The 19,878-nt window shown below is 46.6% G+C and overlaps 1 protein-coding gene across 4 annotated transcripts in view; it reads left to right on the top strand.

Moving 5' to 3' along the window:
* The window catches only part of PLS3 (plastin 3), a 52,269-nt gene that overhangs the window by 22,047 nt on the left and 10,344 nt on the right, over positions 1-19,878 (top strand). For all 4 annotated transcript variants that reach the window (XM_037408110.1, XM_037408108.1, XM_037408111.1 and 1 more), the window contains exons 2-5: positions 7,855-7,941; positions 15,595-15,758; positions 18,015-18,144; positions 18,611-18,743. In XM_037408110.1, coding sequence (XP_037264007.1) covers positions 7,875-7,941; positions 15,595-15,758; positions 18,015-18,144; positions 18,611-18,743 — 494 coding nt within the window. In that variant the 5' untranslated portion in view covers positions 7,855-7,874. The remainder of the gene's footprint in view (positions 1-7,854; positions 7,942-15,594; positions 15,759-18,014; positions 18,145-18,610; positions 18,744-19,878) is intronic.

Genomic DNA, 19,878 nt, shown 5'->3' on the forward strand with positions numbered 1-19,878 from the left:
GTAAAACAGTCTGCAAAAATCACTTGACTGCAGCTGTACCTTCTAAAAGTTTGCACGAAACCCACCCTTCCAAAATTAATTGCTGAAACTCGCTATTGTCCAGCTCGCCAGGGATCAGCACCGTCATGCCGGGTGTTTGGCTTGCAGGAGCATGTTTGCTGGCATTGAATAAGCAGTGACTGTACCGTGATTTAATTCAGGGATCGGGTTGATTCCCCTGCCTGGGCGGGAGGGAAGTTTAACAGACTGAGTAACGCTTCTTGCTTTATCGTGGCATATTGAATATCAGTCGTGTTACCTGCCAAGCAAAGGCGCTACCTGAGAGCGGAGGCTGGGGGGTGGAGATGGGTCTGGGCTGTGTGGCCGTGACTCCCTTCAGCCTTGGAGGGGCTTTATCCAGCTGCTGGGGGTCAGGGTACAGGCTGAGGTCTGCAGCTCACCTTCATAAGGAACTGGGCTCCTTTTGGGCTGAATATTGGGAAATCAAGAGACACATGCTTAAGGCATGTTGAGGGTAACCTGCAGGTCTCAGCAAGCAGGTCCCGATCGCTTCTGGGGAAGGAAATTAGCACTGATTCAGCTTTGTAATCCTCATCCCCCCTTGCTTATGCAGGTGGTGAACCTGTTAGCTTTCCTGCCATATAATCACAGGCTCATTTAGGTTGGAAAAGACCTTTAAGATCATCAAGTCCAACCATGACCTAACACTGTCAAGTCCACCACTAAACCATGTCCCTAAGTGCCACATCTACTTGCCTTTTAAACACCTCCAGGGGTGGTGACTCAACCACTTCCCTGGGCAGCCTGTTCCAGTGCTTGACAGCCCTTTCGGTGAAGAAGTTTTTCCTAACATCCAATCTAAACCTCCCCAGCACAGCTTCAGGCTGTTACGACATTTATGATGGGAGTCTCAGAGCCTGGCCTGGCTGCACCCCAGCAAGCCTCCATGGCTGTGCAGGGGAGTCAGAGGCATGTGAATTGGCTGATGGCTCAGCAATTGTTTTTAATAAGGATTTAAGCCGATTGAAGTTATGAATCAGGTTCTGTCTTGAAGGGAGAGAAAACACTGACAGTATGCAAAAAGTGAAGGATCAGGTTGTCCAGGCTGTCCGTGGATGTCGGGGCGGTGGTTAAAGTCTACACAGAAGGCATAGGAAAACTGTTTTGCTGCAGTTGTTCCTGTACCATTGGAGTGACCCTGTCTCTGTGCAGCCCAGATCCCTGCTGGGCACCTACCCAAGCTCAGAAAACTCTCTGACATTGTTCTGAGCATGTCTAGCTAGGAGAAATTGGGTTTTTAACCTGGACCCGCTGGAGGAAGTTGCACGTCCAGGGGTGGATACCCATAGACACATGCCTCCAAATCCAGAGACAGCCCCTGGCAAGCCAAGTGCAGTGACTAACTCCAGCATGTGTCTGCTCATGATGGATTTGACAGATTTTTTTTCCTCCTCAGCAGTGGTGAGTTGCGTAACAACAGGAACGAAGTCTTACAGGCTGCTCCCAGGTGAAAATAAGTGTAGCAGGGAGCCTGTTTCTCCCAGCATGACAGTTTCAGGGATTTGAAAGGATATAAAGCAAAACCTGATAATGGGACTTTTGCTGATTTAGAGGTGCTTCAAACACAGTAGCTGGAGGTAATCTTTACATGGGATTGGAAGAAGTGAGCCATAAGATGCCTGTGCAGTGGGAATTGCTGCCTGCGGTCCTCTGCCCCTTTCCCCGCGATGCAGCAAGCGGCTGTGTATCAGCTGGTGGGCTACACAGCCAGCATGGACAAATCAAAGTGTGTACTCTGTGTGTTCTGGATGTACTGTGTGGAAAGGTAATAGCTTGAGGAAGCTGGAAAACTGGGTGGTGGGAGGTAATAAATTCAAACGGCAAGACAAGCTTAAAGAAATTCAGTATTTGGTGCTGTGCATGGACAAGGAAAGCTGGATTAATAGTGAAATAAAGCTGGGTTTGGGTGATGGCTTTGCAGGTGTTACAGCCCAGTGCTGTTCAATAATTAAAAGCATTACAGACCTTGACAGCAGAGCTGTACTTTTGTTGGTGTTGAGCCTGATGTGCATGGGGCTGGGAAAGCTTGGTTGAAGGGAAGAGCAACAGGTGAGAGATGCAGCTACTTGGCTGAGTCTGGCACCACAAGGAAGCACCTGATCAAAGCTTCCTGTGCTTCTTTCCTCCTGAGGCAGGGGAAACAGCTGAGTCAAGAGGAACATCTCCATGTTTTGCGTGCATGCAAAGTGCATTCGTGCAAAGAGCAACAGCAAAGTAATTTCTGGGGACGGTGGTTTGTAGCAGTGTCATGCTGTTGATAAGGTGTTACACACCGCAGCAGTGCGGTCTCTGGGATGCAGTAGCATCTCCTTATCACTGCTCTTACCAGGTTGACACCTATTCTTATGTGGAAATATGAAAGTGTGACAAAGGTCTGGTTTCAGCCTGTGCCTCTGACCTATGACTGCCTGGAAGATAATCACCAAATCTATTTAATTGCCAAGGTTTATGTGCTTCCAGCAGCCTGGTGTTTGCTATTAACCGCATGTAACAAGTGGGTGCTGTCTTGGCGGAATTTGATGAACAAAATAGTGTTTGAAACACAGAGATTATGAGCAGGAGAGGATGGATTGCATGATAGGATTTCATTTACAGGTCATCATCAGTCCCTAAACTTCCCCGTCTCCCCCCAAAGTGGCAGTAAATATTTATGTTGGTGGACTCATCAGACAAATTCTGTGCGCCGCAAGCTTTCACTCCCTTCTGCTGCTGTCAAGTTTGAAGATGATGTCTGCAAACCCTAAAGGCTCTGTTTGGACTGGACCAGAAAAAGGAGCCAGGAGAGCTGCTGGGTGTGCCTGACGATGGATTTGGGGGGGGAGCAGGGTGTGTGCGTGTGCCCTCTCCTGCCTGCAAGTATTTCCAATTGCAGCATGAGCCTAGGGCTGGCTGTTGCTGATGGAAGAGGGCTCCTGCAGTGTCAGGAGTTGCCTGCAGCATCCCAATTACCTGGGGGAAGGGATGCAAAGAAAACTCAGGTGTTCAGCCTTCACCAGTGACTCGCTTTGCCCTGGGCTGCCCCAGCAGCTCTGGAGCTTGCACAGCCATGGACCCCCCCAGAGGGGGTCTGTGAGGCAGTGGGGTGGGGCGCTGGCAGCAGAGGGCTCGGAAAGACTTTATGGTGACCAAGATTCGTACATCTTGCAAAAGCGTTGGGGGGTGCATGGGGAGAGGGAGGCAGGGGACTGCGGATGGCCACCCTGTTCTGTGATGAGGCTCTTGGCAGGGCTCAGCCCTACCTGTGGGACAGGGAGGAAGAGGAAGATGAGGTGAGCCGCAGAGCGCCTGGGGGCCAGATCCTGCCTCAGCTGAATCACCAGGATGAGGCAGGCGCTGTGTCGGTGCTGTGCTGCATGCCCGGCGGCTCTGGCCCTTGCCGTGGGTTGTGGGGGGACCGAGTGCCTGGCTGCCCGACTCGTTATTCCTAAAGCAAGGCTGATATGCGCCGGGTTAGCGGTCAGGGAGATGCAGGTTTTGCAGTATTTTTAATTAGCTAATGCTGACTGACTCGCCTTCCCCTGTCTGGAGCCTTTGTCACGACAAGGTAGCAAAACCACAGGTTCCTCTGAAAAGGGGAATACGTACGTGGTGAGTCACTGCTCCCGACCAGGCCTGGCCCGCTCTTTTTTTTTTTTTTTTTTAAATCGGATGGAAAAAGGAGATACTAATACCTTTTTGTTGACACTTTAATGTGCCTCTGCATTTGCCTGTTTGAGTAAACAAAATGATGCTGTTCATCAGTCAGTTGTACAGATATTAAACGGGGTGGGTCTGGGAGTGAACGGAGCAGCTCGGTTTTCAGGCTAACGCGGAGCTGCTAAGAAAGCAAATTCTTCCATTTGGATCAGCAGCAAATTCCAGCTCTGTTTCTGTTGGAAATGTTCAAGTGGCTGTCGGGAAATATTTGGTTGCCATGTGCTTTCAAAATTGAATTAATCCTGCAGCATTCAAGGGGATGTGCAGATGCCTGAATGCCCCCCCTCCATTTTCCACCAATCTTCTGTGCAGGATGCAGCTTCCAGGGCTTCCCGTCTTGGGGACTTTTTCTTTGGGCTTGAGTGTTTTTAAGTTACTGTTTGGGCAGTTAATCCACCCAAAAGTCCTGGCTAGCTTCTGGCACTTGGACTGGAAGTGCTGAGTGCTGGTGACAGTCCCCCTGCAATGGTGTGGCTGCAGGTGGCTTACAGCTGTTAAAACACACGAGCTGGGGCAGCTTTATTTAACCTGCCTGCATTGCAGTTCTGTCTGGAGAGCAAATAAACTAACCCTGATTCAGTGACTACAGTGTGTTTAGAAGCTATAAAACTTGTTTGCACAGAAACTTTATACAGCCCCTCTCTGGGAAGGGAGTTGATATTTGAAAACCTGAGATGCCCTGGAAGCAGCTCTGATCTGCAGCACAAAGTGAAGCCTTCAGAGGACAGAAACGGGCTGCTCTGGCTGCCAGCCGCTCTCCTCTTGTGAAGCTGCTTTTGTGCATCCCTGTGTTACAGAGCTGCCTTTGCTTTCCCTCTGCAGGGTGAGGGATGAAGGCAGGAGCAAGAGGGATCTGGAGCAGGAATTGTTTCCATATACACCCTGTTTATTTGCACACTGACCGACAGACCATCTGTTACCAGAGTGTAAAATGGGTGTGGGATCGCTAAGTTCAATTCTGTCTCCTCTTTTCCCCTTGTTCTCTCTTCCTCCCTCTAAACCGGCTCTTGAAGTGTGAGGTTGTCTCTGGCTGTCATTGCCTGCCCTGGCAGAGGCTTTGCTGGCGGTAGAAGTGAATGTGATGTGGTGAGGCGTGAGCAGCGTGGTGCTGTGTCCCCGCAGGGCTTCGAGTGAGGCAACTGATGTGTGATCCCTATGCCAGTGTGATAAAAGGACTTTTTATGTCTCTGAAGACAAAGCCTCTTGTTTAAAAATGCAACTGAATGAAAAAAAAACACAATTCTGAATGCCCTAGACTCGGCTATTAAAAACAAACAAACCCCCCCCCACACACACACAACAAAAAACTGAAAAGCTCCCCTGCCCCCCAGCCCAGTGTGCCAGTATTGGTGCAATAGCTCTTCACAGCAACAGAACTCCCTCAGACTGCTTTGGGAGCTTAGCAGTGGCTGTCAACTTGTAACTGTGTGGCCCACTAACCTTTTCATCTACTGTTTTGTTCTGTCCTAACATACTTTCCCCCTCCCAGACAGTTATAACAAGGTCAGGTGTCTGCTTTTTCTGTGTTGGTTCAGATTCTCCCTCTCTCCTCTCAAGCACACGAGAAGGAAGGAGCGATGTGAAAACGGAGAGGTAAACCTGTTCTGTAGGCTCACTGACAGAGCGGAACAGCGTAGGGGCTGGAAGTGAAAAGTTTTTCTGAATGAGGATCCACACAAACAGGGCATATTCAGAGTGTGCTAGTTCCCTGATAAAGTCAAACAGAGCACCTTTTGAATATCTCTTTGCTTATGGTGCTTGTTTTGGTGTTAAAGATGTCAGAGGTAGTCAGCAGCAAATTAAATTCCAATGAAGTCATTAAATAAAGATGCTTTTGGAAATCCCTTTTTAAGGGAAATCATCATAGTTTGAGAATGAATTCGTGCACGTGAGGATTGGGAAGGTGGCAGAACTTGTAAAGGAGGATTGGCTGAATTTTTAAGTCTCCTAGCTCGGCCTCTCCTGCCTGGCAGGTCATGCCACCTGCCTGCCTGTGTACCCACAAGTGTCTCCATTTCTGATAGCGTTCCCAAGTGTGTCTCTGCCAGTCGTGAAATCCACCTCCTGTAGCATGCACCAAGCTTGCTCAGAGCTGGTTTCTTGCTGAGCAAGTCCTTTATCCCCTGGAAAGAACAGCCACGTTTGGTGGTGCTGAGGCTTAGGCTGCTGGGGCGCCCGTGCGAGTGCTGCAGGGAAAGGGCTGTGTCAGGGACGGGGACAGGTGCCGGGCTGGCAGACTGGACATCCAGCAAGACAGGCAGTGCTGCACAGCACTCCTGCATCTTGCAAGGACCTGCAGAGTAGTATTTTCTTGGTCAATTAGCTTAACCTGTAATCTGTGAAACAGTATAAAAAATTTACTATGGTGCCTTTTTTTCCTCCTCTGTCAGTCTGATGCAGCCTTGCGATTCTTCTCCCTGCCACGTTCTTGCAGTATAAGCCCAATGATGAAGTTTAGTTGTCTTGCTGGTGGTGGCTTTTACTGACTGTTAAATATCTTGTCGTGTCTGTTGACAGCTCTGCAGATGCTGGGAGGTCGGGTCTGATGTGCTTTCCTTCATGTCTCTGCAGTGATGCAACTTCTTGTTGACTTTCTCTGCTGCTAGCACCTGTCTGAGCTGCTTTCCCAGGCTGCCACACCTGCCCATCGCTCTCATCTCTAACAACTTAGTTCTTTCTAGACGAGTGAAGTGTTACAGAAAATGAATATTTACAGCTACAGGCAAACTTGTGTTCTTAAGCTAACAAGTGCTTGTGGAGGCAGCTGGGAGCCTCAGACAAAAGAGGCTGGCGGATGGGCACACAGGCATTTGTGAAACTGAGCCTCTTGTTGCTTGAGCGCTCAGGATCCTGCCTTGTGACAGCCTGTAAACCTGAACTCACCCCTCATCCTTTTGCTTACAAAGGTGGAGGCAGCTGTTCCCATAGGCAGAGGAGGAACCTTTTATTTCTCAACTTACAGTGACTGTAGCTGACAAGTGGGAGCTGGAAATCGTAGGATGCAAAACTCGTTTGAAGTTGCACCGAGCCTGCCCAGATCCCCGTTTTTAAAGACCCTGAGCGAGAGCTGGCATGTGTGCTAGAATGTTATCCGTGCCTGCACATGGTTCGTGCACAGGGATCGCCCTGTTAGCATTGTTCCATCAGTCGTTGATCTCTTTTGATCGTGTTAGCCAAAGAGCCAACAGGGCATCTGATGCTGCTGTCACGCATGTCGTGGGAAGGAGACGTAGGCAGGTCACTAGTCTTTTCCCATCCTTACGGTGATACCTCCTGTCCAGCCCGGCCGGGTGGCACTTAATCAGTGCTTGGAAAGGAGGATGGTAGCAGATGGGTGTAGGAACTGTATGCTTCATCCTCTCTGTTTCTTAAACACCAAGCAGATCTGATCAAAGCAGAGATTCTGCGTGCTCTGGGGTTGAGTGTGGCTGATGCCTGCTGTTCCGCGCTTGCTTGCGGTGTTCCTGCCATGCCGTGCTCGGGAGGGTGGCGGGGGTCAGCGGCAGAGCAAACAGCCTGTTGCTTACATAGTTTGAGAGACTGACTCTGGGGAAGTAGGCAGGTGTTTATTCAAACCACTTTCTTGTAGTAAAGCAGACTATTTCCTTTTAGCAAACAATATCAGGCACACTACTTTGTGCAGAGACCTTTTTCAGGTACTGTTTAGAATCTATTATTTGGGTTCGGTAGCTGTGTGCTCTTGTGGAACAGGCAGGCAGAACCTTCAGTATCTCTTGCATGAATATTTTAACTCTGGATTCTGATTTTGTTCAAAGTTATGGAAAATACCTGGAGAACGTGAGCTTTTCTGACCTACAGAACGTACTGGCAGCAGGTATCTTAATGTGTGCAGAACAACATAGCCCGTAAAATAGATACACAGAGTTAAATAATAACAAAGCTAATGGGATTTTTTGACTTGTTAAGGAGTGCATTTCCCATCATCTGAGTTTCACATGTCTTTTTTTCTTAGTGGAAAGATAAATGTGGCTTGAAGAACTGCGGTGACCTTGGTACTGATTGTTGCTATACTACTGTTCAAAATGGCATGGGTTTGAATGCAGCCTGGTTTCACACAGTATCTTTTTCTCTCTTCAGGTACTCCCTAAATTCATGAGATGGCCAACACTATGCAAATCTCCAAAGATGAGCTGGAGGAACTCAAGGAGGCCTTTGCCAAAGTTGGTAAGTCACAGTGGGGAGACCTTGCTCCTGTCTGCTGTACGTTTGTTATGGCTTTATCCCACCTCTGCCAGCAGTGGTGCCAGCAGGGTGTGGGCAGTCTGGTGCTTTTGTGATCCTCTCTCCATGCCGAGGGGTCCCTTGGCAGCCTTGTTGCTTCTGGCTTGTCATTTCCAGCCAGGGAGCACGAAGGGAGGGACGTGGGCAGTCTGGCTGTCAGTGAGCACTGGCAGGAAGGGAGGGACGTGGGCAGTCTGGCTGTCAGTGAGCACTGGCAGATAGCCTTGCCCTGTTGCTCCAGGGTGGGCTTTGCCTGGTTCTTCATGGCAGAAGAAATATCCAAAGCAGTATTGCATTACTTTGGCCCAGGCAGCACCTCAAGGCTTGCACAGTGCTTGGGTCTGGTCACGTTGGGTTTTGGCAGACTGGCTGAGCCATGCAGATGGCAAACGTAGGTGCTACATTTCTGGTTTGTGCAGGCACATTTGAAGCACTGCGTTTGGTGATCTTGTAGGCAAAAACTAGGTGGTGTCTGTTTACTGGGCCATTATGGAGCAACTTGTGGTGATAATAAAATGCGGGTTCAGTGTATGTGTATGTTCTTCTCTGGTTCTCATCTCCCTAACAGCCTGTGATGCTCGAGGAGTTGCACAGCCCAAGCTACTCCGCCTGCCTTCCAGCTTTCCCCCTGCCCTGGCATTGCAGAAGCCTCTGGCAGGCTGCTTCGGGCAGCTGAAATGGGCAGAAAACTGACATCATGGAGGAAATTGTTTTCTGCTGATATAGTTTCCTGATATGGTTTACTGAAGGATCAGAGAATCGTCGGGGAGGGGCGGGATGGGAGCTGGACCGCAGCAGTGTGGACTGAGGTCAGCGTATGCAGCTGGGGAACCACACCCGGGACTGGCACTGACTGGGAATGAGTTGCACAAGTGATCAGAGCCAGTGTTTCGTTTTCCTAACTGGGTATTGGCATCGCCTGAGCACTGGTTATAAGGACAAATTGGTAGCTGCCTCACCTGTGTCAGGTAAATTGCCCTCTAGAGCAGGGTGGCTCTTAAAACTCCCACTTCCTCTGAATTTGCAATCCGCGGTGAGAAATACTGATTTCAAAGACAACTGATTCTCACGGAGCAGTATTCCCTGTTAGGACTTGAAGCGAGTTACATTTTAGGTTCCCTCTCCTGTCTTACTCTTCCCAAGACTTTTCCCAGCAGGTGGAAATGAGTTGCTGCAGAGGGAGATGAGTGACTATTGTGCTTCTTGCTGCCTATGTGCCTCTGAGTGCGAACCTTAATAAAGCTGGGATGCAGGCAGTCCATTCTGTTCTTGGATAAACTTATTAACCTGGCTGGAATGTGGTGGCTTTTTGTCATTAGTGTGGTGGGAAATTATTAAGATTAGGTTGGCTGGCTGCCTTTGCACTGGGCATATGGGGAGAAACCTCAGTCAAATCCTGGTTTGTTTCAGGAAACCAGCTCACCCTGCTCCAGGAGGTGGGTCCCTGTTTGGTTTTAAATTATAAAAGCAGCGTCAAAACTTAGCTATTATTGAGAAATGTGATAATTAGCCAGGACATACCCACAAGTGAGATGGGATCTGCTAGTCCTTTTCAGCTGCTTTCTGTTTTGTGTGCTTTAAGCGTGGTACAGCCCAAAAGCATTGCTGTGGGACGTGCCTGTCAGGAGTGTCTTTAATGTTCTCATTCCTTTTATTCTTGCCTAAAGGAGCCATATTTGCCTTGGGAAATGGAACTGGTCACTAGCTGGCTGAGTGACTTTCACTAGAGATGACATTACAAGTTCTCAGTGAATGTGAAGAAAAGTTGGATGAAGGCTGCTATTTCAAATGAAGCCTTTCTTTCGTTTCCCAGCTATCTGAAGACTTGGAACACAGCTGAGAAGTATGGTTATAGCAAAGCTCAGCTGGCTGGCTTCTAGAATGTCATAAAGGAGGTGTGGAGAACAGGAACCATCTCACAGGGTGGTTTCTGCTCACCAAGATGTGCCTTGCTCCAATGCAAAAATGGGCTTCCTGGACACCCGCTTCAACTCTAGCGTAGGGCACGTTGCTGTTCTGGGTGTGTGGGTTGATGGGACTTTAACGATGTGTGTTTGACCAGCTTTTCTGTGTGCAGCTGGACCAGGTCAAGACATCTGGTGATGCTGGAAGGCAGTGAGGCATGTTACTACGTACTTCGTCACTGTTTGCCTTCCATGTCACTTGAAGGTATCTCCGCCCTCCTGGGAAGCTGGTGTGCTGTTCTCTGATAGCCATCCAAAGGGAAGAGTCCCATAAACTACCTACTGCTTACTAGAAGCAGTCCATGGGTGAGAAACCATGGCTTAAGGTTAGCACTGAAGTCAGCTACAGCTCAGACAAGCAGCTCCCAGCCTCCTGCAATCAGGTATTTGTATTGGAAGTGATCCAAGTGGTAAACAGCAGTGGGGAGAAAAAAGCATTTTACCATCTTAAAAAAACACACCAACTAAGTAGGCCGTAAGACCTGTCTAGGCTTTGAACAACCTGCAGGTTAGGGGGAGAAGAGCAGGTTGCTCCACATCTTGGCTGATCCCTGAATTTGTTCTGTAGAACAGGTGTGTGTATGTACGTACTTGGCCAAACGGTGGCACTTCTTAGGGAGGCATGGCAGAACAAAATCTACAGACTTGCTCTGTTTATTTGTCTTCCTTCTCCCGGCTTCTAATAGCAAAGATAAGCATCTTTTCTGGAAACGCAAAGTACTTAAAAATCCTAACCCAGCTGAACACTTTGTACGCTGCTGGAAGGTGGTAAAACAATGCTCTGAAATGTTAGCTTAAGGCAAATAGGGATCTGTGATCCTGCTTCAGTATGTCCTGCTGAGCATATATCCTTAAAAGGAAACGTGTGGGTTACTTTCCCCTCTTGCATCCTGTTATTTAAGCTATTTTAAGTACTTGTTGGGAGGAAGCTGAGCCAGAGCTTGAAGCAGCTTTTGGGTCTCGATTATTGCGGCTTTGCTGCGCCACCTGCGTACGGGCAGAAGATAGTGCCGCGCGTCGCTGCGGTGACCTTTCCCAGGTTTGGTACGCTGGCGTGCATGCATCTTTCAGTAGAAATAGGAAACTTCAGATGTGCTGTAGTTTCCTTTCCATCGGGCAGACTATAATGAATCCAGGCTGTAGCTTGTCTGTTAAAACAATTTTGCTTTCTTCCATTAGTAATTCTGGGCCGTACGCCGAAGGATTTCATTTGGGATAGCTTCTATTTAGACAGCCTCTTCAGCTGTTGAATACCACTTCAGATTTTGTTAGAGAGGAATTTTAGACTACCTTCCTGAAGTCTGGCCCTGTTGCAGGACATCCAGCAAGGCACCATATGGTGGGCCTGCAGTAATGCTAGAAATAATTACGGAACTTGCTGGTGATGCAAAGGTGACTAGTGGTTTTTTTGTTTAATGTACTTTGTACATTTGACTGTGATGTCAGAGGGGGGAGCAGAGGCAGTGGGGAGGGAAGCAGCTGCCCTGTGGGATAGGGATCTCAGGCCTATTGGTCAGGTTTGCAGGGCTGAAGGCATTTTGATATGTTAAGAGGAGAATGGGTCCGTATTCTACCACATAGTCAATTGCTAATTCAGGTTACTTGACTCTGCTACCAAGCCAAACCCACAGGCTAGCACATCCACCAGGTTTGAACACTTGCCTCTGCCCTTCTGTGGCCAAGAAGCTAAAGCTTGAAATGAGAGCATCTTTACTGCAAAACCGTGACTTGGTGTGGGGTCTTGCAGCTGAACTATCTGCAAGTTGGTTCTGTCTTGCTTGTAAATCCCACTCCCAAAGCCCCTTTAATCTATGAAATCAGTGAAATTTTTTTTTTTCCCCTCAGGATACTATGGAAGAGTAACTCTTACAGGTGGTTGTTTGGGATGTCGTTAAGAGTTGGAAGAACTCAAGTCCTGAGACCCCAGGGTTTTGAGTGAGTTAAGGTGCATTTACTCAACGGTGTGTCTGTTCCCTTCACACTTGCTTATGTGCTGGCTGTCTGAGCCCAGTGCAGGTGCTGAGAGCCACTGGTGTGCAGCCCCTCCTGATGGGCAGCATCTTTCCTGGTGCCGTGCTCCTGAATCACATGTGAGTGTGTGTTGCAGATGGCTCTTTGTTTTTTAACTTTTTTTTTTTCAGTGGCCAGAGGTAAATCTTTGAAATAGGAGCACCCAGAGGACTGGGAAGATGCTGCTTTGCAGGGGTGAACAAAACCCTCAAAATGGGCAGATGTTGACCCAGACTGCAGTAAATTCCTGATATCTGCCCTGCAGCCACATTTGATGCTTTCAGGCTGAGACTGAGGTCTGCCGAGCAAGTGTGAATGGACCAGACAATGGCCTTGGCCAACTCCTCAGCTGCATTTCAGTCACTGTTTTTAAATTGCAGGTTTTGTTCTGCAAGTAAACCAATATAAATGAAAGGCTAGGGATTAATTCCTTGAACTAGATTGTACCCTTAAAAGACATGCAGGGGCTTATATGTAGAACTGAGCTCTAAACAAGTTTAAGCACCCTTTTACCCATGCATTCTTCTGGTGTATTACAGGTGGGGACTTTGGAGCTCTGTTCCCTGCTGTCTAACCCAACAGGCTTCTGCCTCATAAATACCATATATTGTGTATAATATGTATAAATATATGTATATGTACCATATATAAATACCATATATCTTTCACTTCTGAATAGGCTTAGACATGGCACATGCAAGCCTGGTTCAGAAACACTTCTGAATGCTTAAGCTAGACAAGTCAAGGGAAAAACCTTTTCCAAATGAAAATCACACCTGTGATTCTATCAAGGATAGAATATGTATTTTTAAGTCTTATTTTTCTCTGTCCTTTGCCCACTAACATTTGGGTAGATGTAAAAGTTAATTTTTTAGGTGGCGGATTGATTGGAAGAAGTGATGAACAGGTGTTTCTGGATTTACCTGCTTAATTTGGCAGCACGGCAAAGGATTGTGGTCGGTTCAGTCAGGCACAGGCTGAAGCAATGGGAGTTGGCTGTAGGTGCACTGAGGGTGAAAGCAAAGTTTTGTTTCAGGTCCACAGGCCCCGGAGATTAGCAAATCCCTTCTTGTCTGATTGTCTTCACTGGCTGTGAGGCAGGGGAAAGATGCATATTATAGACTTAGATTTAGTAATAAAACTGTAACAGAAGAAGCTGTGATTTATTTAGAGGGGAAATAGTTTGCTGATGACATCTCAGGCTGGACCGTTTAATAAAGCTTGCCTTTGTAAGCTTATATTTTTTTGGAATAAAATTCTGAAATTGAAGGCCAGACAACAGCCTGTTGCTATCATTAATCATTGGCTCAAGCCACATTATTTCATCAGCATTATTGTAAACACTGACATTTCATAAAATAGTTTAATGTTTTTATTAATCCACTGGAATTGATGCTTTCTCGTAGTCTGAGACCTAGGGGCTGCAGTGTAGGAGGGAGTACAGGTTTGCTTTGCGTTACTTTGGATGTTGGCCACTAAGCATCTGAATTTCACTTTCTTGCTAACTTATAAAAATAATTTTAAAATCCCATATGGATCTGGAAAATGAGGAAAGCTGGAGTGGTGGTACAGGCATGCTGATTATTGAAACGTTGCTGTGAAATAAAACCATAAGAACCAAAGAACCACCAATGACACCTCCTTAAAAGTAAATTGACTTTCAGAATCTGCTAAACAAAACAAACAAACAAACCCAACACTTCAGAGCTATCCTGATTGTTGTTTGTGGTGGTTTTTTGTTTGTTTGTTTTTTTTTCTTGACAGTTTCTCCCTTTAAGCATAAATACTGGCCCCAGTGGCTGTGGTATGGGATTCCCTCTTGGACAAAACCAAATACTGGGGCTGGCACAGGTCTGGGGAGCGAGCAGCTGCCTGCAGTCTGTGAGGGTGTTTGGGCAGCAGAAGCTGTTGCTTGAGTAGAATTTAACTCTATGGCCTTAGGGAGAAGCTGCTGCTTTATAAATAGCAGAAAAATCCCCCCGTGTGGGATGTGAGCAGAATGTGGCTGTGCAGAGCCGAGCGGGGCCAGGTGCCTCGCAGCATGGTGGGGTTTTGGCAGCTGGTGGTGGCGAGCTGCACTCGGCAGGGCACCATCACGGCACCATGACGCTTTGGAGGTTGGGGAGAAGGAGACAGAGCTGCTTGCATGCAGACACTGCTCTCGTTTAGCCTTAAAGGGCTCAGCTGATGCCTTCAGCACAGGCACTGTGTCAACTTTGCAGAGCCTGTGGTTGGGCGACAATTGCAGGAGACTGCCACATCTCCAGCTCCTCAGCCCACCCAGGTATTCCCCACCAGCAGCAGCAATCCAGGGCTGGCGCATCCCCACAGCACCAACCCTGGGGAGGAGATGGCAGCTGAAGGCACTGAATTAACTTCCCTGGGCTGTCTGTGTGACTTGCCTGCAGCAAAAGGATTTTAACATCGCCGCTGAGCCGGTAATAGCCCAACATGTCCTGAATCCCTGTCTCCAAACGTGCTGGAGGTTCATGCTTACGTCTTGGGATGTGAATCTGGGCCGTCTCACTGCTTCATATTCTCTGGCTGCTTGTGGACCCGGCTCTGCTGAAGCCTGGGTACCTGCTGTGCTGTGAAGGACAGCACCTGCTCGTCCTGGTTAGCCCGAGGGAAGGGGCATCTGACCCAGGACTGTCTGTGGTGGCAGCAAAATCTCGCTTGCCTGAAGAAAACCTGGGGCTGCTGGATTAGCCCTGTGCAGTCAATAATGTGATGACGTCCCCAAAGGGTTTGCGATCTGTTGATGTGAAAAGGTCCAGATTCACACTAGATTCTTGTTTTCTCTCTTCCCAAATCTAGTAGGTGACAACATCTCACAAAGCATGCGGTGCTGTTGCAGCGTGAAGGTTGACTGTCAAAGCAAGTGTCTTTGCAGAGCATACTTGGGCAGCATGAAAACATCTGGCTGCAGTCTTCTGTCAGCAATAAAGGGATGAAATCATTATCAGCATGATAGAAAAATATAAATGCAGAGCTAGCTTAGTGTTTTCAGTTCAGAAAGTAGGAAGTGCTGTGTTTCATTACTGTCTATTTTTAACATGCAAAGCCAGCTGCAGTTAGATGTAAAAAGAAATGCTGCAGAGATCTGTTATGAAAATGCATATGCTCTGTTGTGAAACTTTTACACCAGCCTTGGTGATTCGTGCCAAGAGCCCCCCTGGTCAGCTCTGCTTCGAAGCTGCTCTTGCCCAAAGCCATAGAGATCTGGTGGCTTGTGCTGGGTCCCTCTCTGAGGATGTACCATGTGTAGTTACCACGTGCCTTTGATTTTGCTGTATTCTTGGTAGTGTCCGTTGAACAGGGCACAGCTTGGGCTCGGTATTCTTTGGTGTGGGCATCCTGCTGTGTGGCCATGTCCTGCACAGATCTTGCTTTCAGCAAAGACGAATGCTCTGCACAAGGTGGTTCCAAAAGTGCTGTGCAGCGATGGGCCACCCTAAGAGAATCCTCTTTACCTCCGTGTGTTGCAGATGGCCCCAGGGTGCAGGCTGCTTTCTCTAAAGCACTTTTGAGCATGGGGCTGTGTTTCTGCCCTGCTGCCTGGGGCTGCTCCTGCCAGGGTCCTAACACATTTCTAAAACCTTCTGCCCTTTCTTTTTTTCAGACCTCAACAGCAATGGGTTCATCTGTGACTACGAGTTGCACGAGCTCTTCAAGGAAGCCAACTTGCCTCTGCCTGGGTACAAAGTGAGAGAGATCATCCAGAAACTCATGATTGACAGTGACAAGAATAAAGATGGGAAGATTAGTTTTGAAGAGTTTGTCTATGTAAGTGGTATTTCTGTATTTCCAGTGGCCTGGGGGAGCTGTTTTGCACAATATTAAGGAAGGGGGGTAGAAGAGGTTGAACCTGGCTTCTCTGCTGCTTACCCTTCCTAGGGTTCTTTCTACTCAAACTGATCAGTTTGAGAACTTACCATGTAAAAATCAGTTCTTTGTACAGATCTCTGCATATGATGAGCCTTTTGTGCTGTCACTGCCAGCCTTTAGATTTGGACAGAGGAAACATATGTTGGTTTTTAAACAAAACCCAAACAGAATCCACATGCTTTTCCTATATGAAAACTTTTGTTGAAGGCTGAAAGACCGTTTCCACACAAGGAAAAAAGACTTCCAGTTCTCCGTGCTTACGGTATTGACTGGAAGCTACTCAGTTTTTCCAGGCGCATAGGTGAATGCTTGTTTCCCCAGCAAAGCAGTATAATTTCCTTTCTGTTTTTTCCAGTCTAATGGGCCTACAAGTATTTGCTAAAGACCTGAGAGGGCATTTCAAGACACAATTGGATTTTAGTCCTAGATGCTGATCTAGGAAAATTCAGATACATTTGTTGCCTTAAAAGGGAAGAACAGGAATAAGGAGACAAGAGAATCTGGAAGATGGGTCTAACCTTCAGCTTTTTTCTGTGGAAATAGGTCAGAAGTTTTAATTTTTTATCTATTTTTACAAAAGCACAATGCTTCTGGGATATTGGTTAAATATCTATCCCTTCATCCTTTTTATACTCGGATGGCTGAATGCTGAAAGAGTAATACAAGTATGTGCAGCACATTGAGGGAGCTGTTTTCATGTCAACTATTTTTCTTGATATTTCTTAATTTATCTTCTCCTTCTGTTCCTTAATTGTTTTCAGACCCTCTGAACTTTTGTGTTCGGAGTCAACTAGTAAGTCGGAGTTTGTTTGCAGTTTGTGAACACTTGCATGCTGGGTGCATGTTTCAGCTGTTGGTTTGAGCTGGTCCATAACTCTAACTTTGCACTAGGAAGGAAGAAATAAATCTCTTCTGTTCACGTTTGGATGGTACCAATGAGCTAGCAAACATGAAATGTCTTAGAGGCATATAAGCTATACAGTAGAAGCAATGGTTCGTTGTAGGACTTTTACAAACAGAACTGTTGCTGTTCTCTAACTCAGCAAACTGAAAAATAAACAAACCTGTATTAAAATCCTTGTTTTAAAACTAACTGACTAGAAAACCCAAAACTTTTGGGCCCTTGAGTCTTTACTCGGCTCTACCCCATCACTGGGGTCATCAAAACCTCTGCGTGCCATCAGGGGATGATTTAACTGCACAGCATCATCATCTTGACTTGCCCCCTTCCCTGTGGTTAAGGGATGGGCTGGCCCTGCAGTGACACCTCTGCAGCCAGGTAGGCAAGTCCCCTCCTCCTTTTAACAGAAGCACTTTGTTCTGCTTTACAGTGCTGTTTCGTTTGCCACCTTCTGGGTAGTGTTGAGAGAACCTGCGTATGCTTAATTTGTGTTTTCAGTGTGACTGAAACTAAGTTGGTTGAGTTTTGAGGGAGTTACAGTAGGTTGTCAAACCGTTGGATGTATTATTTCCTAATAGTTGCTCAGTTCTGTAGGACCTCAGGGCTTCTGATTGTAACATACAACCCGTGCAAGTTGCACATACAATCTTTCTGTGCCAAAGCAACTCTTCTGCCCTCAAGTGTGAGGGTATTTTGCCAGTTAGGCCAAGTCTGCTGTTGGGGCAGGGGCATCCTTGCCTGGAGCGCTTGTGGTCACACGTTATTGCAGATTTGACTGTTACGCACTGAAAGAGAATTGTTTCTTGGGTTGTGGACAAGGTCTTTTGTGCGAACTAAAGTCGTGGTTACACGAGCATCTGGCTTACACAGAAAGGTTAAAATTGCACAACAGCTTTCTCAGTTTTGATCCTGCGGAAACTGCTGCATGTGTACCTGCTCTTAGACTGCCAAGATTTCACGGTTTTTCTCATGGTCTTTTGAAATCTACTTGAAAAGGTAAATGGATGCGAGGTACTTAATGCCTAATGCTTCTGTTTCAATAGGCACTTGCAATATGTGTTTCAGAGAGCGGGACGACTCTCTGCCCGCTATCCATATTAAATTGAATACCACTACACCCTTGCTGGGCACTTCACATTTGCTGATTTTACTACAAAGTTTGCTTTAAAGCCAAGAGGAAATAGCCGCTTCTGCGGTCCTTTCAGCTTACGAAGACAAGTTTTGCTTGTCTAACAGAGCGCTTTAAATTGTAGATTTTCCAAGAAGTGAAAAGCAGCGATATCGCTAAAACGTTCAGAAAAGCAATTAACAGGAAGGAAGGCATCTGCGCGATCGGGGGCACCTCGGAGCTCTCCAGCGAGGGGACGCAGCACTCCTATTCAGGTAGCGCTTTGCCTTTCAGCTCCTCTTGGGTGAGTGGGGGCTGTGCGCCACAAACTGCATTTCTGCTGCCCTGCCATGTGCTGTGCTTTCGTGCTCCGATAGCTGAATGATCTCGTGTCAAGGTGAGAGCAGAGCGGAATCAGGGGGTAAATACAAGCTGAGGAACGTGTTGCTTATTGGTTTTGTTAACTGTGCTTGCTGGTGAAGCGCTTGTGTCATGCTTGAACGTAGTGAAGTTGTTGAGGAAAGAGTAAGTAACAGGAATATTCAGGTAATTGGAAGTGAAAGGTCTATTTCTTTGAGCTTTGTGTGACTAATACAATAGCGTGGTAATGATAGCGGCTTTTTTTCCTTGAGTTATTGTACACTGATTCTTTTGGGAAAATCTTTGCTATGTTATGAAAAATTATTATATTTTTTTAATACAATTCGTAAATTGTATTAAATTTACAATTGTCATCTTTAGAGGAGGAAAAGTATGCCTTTGTAAACTGGATAAACAAAGCCCTGGAAAATGATCCCGACTGTAGGCACGTTATTCCAATGAATCCAAATACAGATGACCTGTTCAAAGCTGTGGGAGATGGGATTGTGCTATGGTAAGTCATGATGGTTCCTGAATTTTAAAAAATCAACAAAATAACTTTCTGAAAAATGTAGTTAGGGGAATTTTCATCCTATTTTAGGCTGGGTTTTGTGACTAGTGTGTGTGCATAATGTTTTGCACACATAAAAAGTGGCTCAGTCACTCAGGCTTTCATTGACATTGCATGATGCTTCAGCTTTGATACCAGCTTCACAACCTGGTATTTTTGTCTCATGTTTTTGTTTGGGCTTGACCCTGAGTTTACTGAAGGGGACAAAGGTGCCTTGCAGGAGCAGAAGTGGTCCTGGTGCAAACTTAACCTGATGCTAGGTAGCTTGTGGGAGGGCAGATGAGTTAAACAGCCCATTTTCTTGGATATTAGACAGACAGTAACCTCTGTGGGAATGTTAATGACCTTATGAATTAACCCAAAAATGGATTTTCTGGGAATCTTCTTATTGCTTTTGGTAATAGCTGCACTAAGTCAGTAAAGCAACTTTTTTTGCTGCATGCTGAAAACAGAAGGCATCCAGGACTGCTAAACATCAGTCGCCTTCTGTGTATGGGGTTTCTTGTGTTTTGGTTTGTTTTTTAAATGTAAGCGAATTAATATAGTGAGAAGCAAAGTGGATCAGCCTGGAATTTCAGTTACTCTGTATCAATACGCAAAAGATGTTTAGTGGGCTGCCCGTTGCCTTTCATTTATTTTTAGTTTGTGATATTATATTTTGTTTCCCCAGTTTCAAGTAATTCATGTGTTCAAGTGAAGACTGAAGTGTGTAGGAAGTAGTTCATAATATAAAGTAAAAACTTGCCATGTTTTCTGTTGACTAAGAATTCATTGTGCTTTTGTGGCCCCCCCTGAGCTCTCAAAGAGTTTTTTGGGGCAGTTTTTTCTTGCCAGCGGTAGTACACCTTTACAAGAGAAGGAAGCACATTGTCCTACTAGAATCTGCAGTGGATGTCAGCAGAGCAATAAGTCTTCACTAGTTCAGTGACTGCGCTGTGAATAATTCATGTGCTCTTTTTGCTCCAGAAGCTGAGATCAGTAGTGGCCAGTAACATGTTTAAGGTTTCAGGCTTAGCTATTAGTTACAAATACAGTCTTGATAACGTAAATATTAACTTCTGATTTACACTTATGCAAC

This window comes from Falco rusticolus, chromosome 14, assembly GCF_015220075.1.
Source record: "Falco rusticolus isolate bFalRus1 chromosome 14, bFalRus1.pri, whole genome shotgun sequence".
NCBI lineage: Eukaryota > Metazoa > Chordata > Aves > Falconiformes > Falconidae > Falco > Falco rusticolus.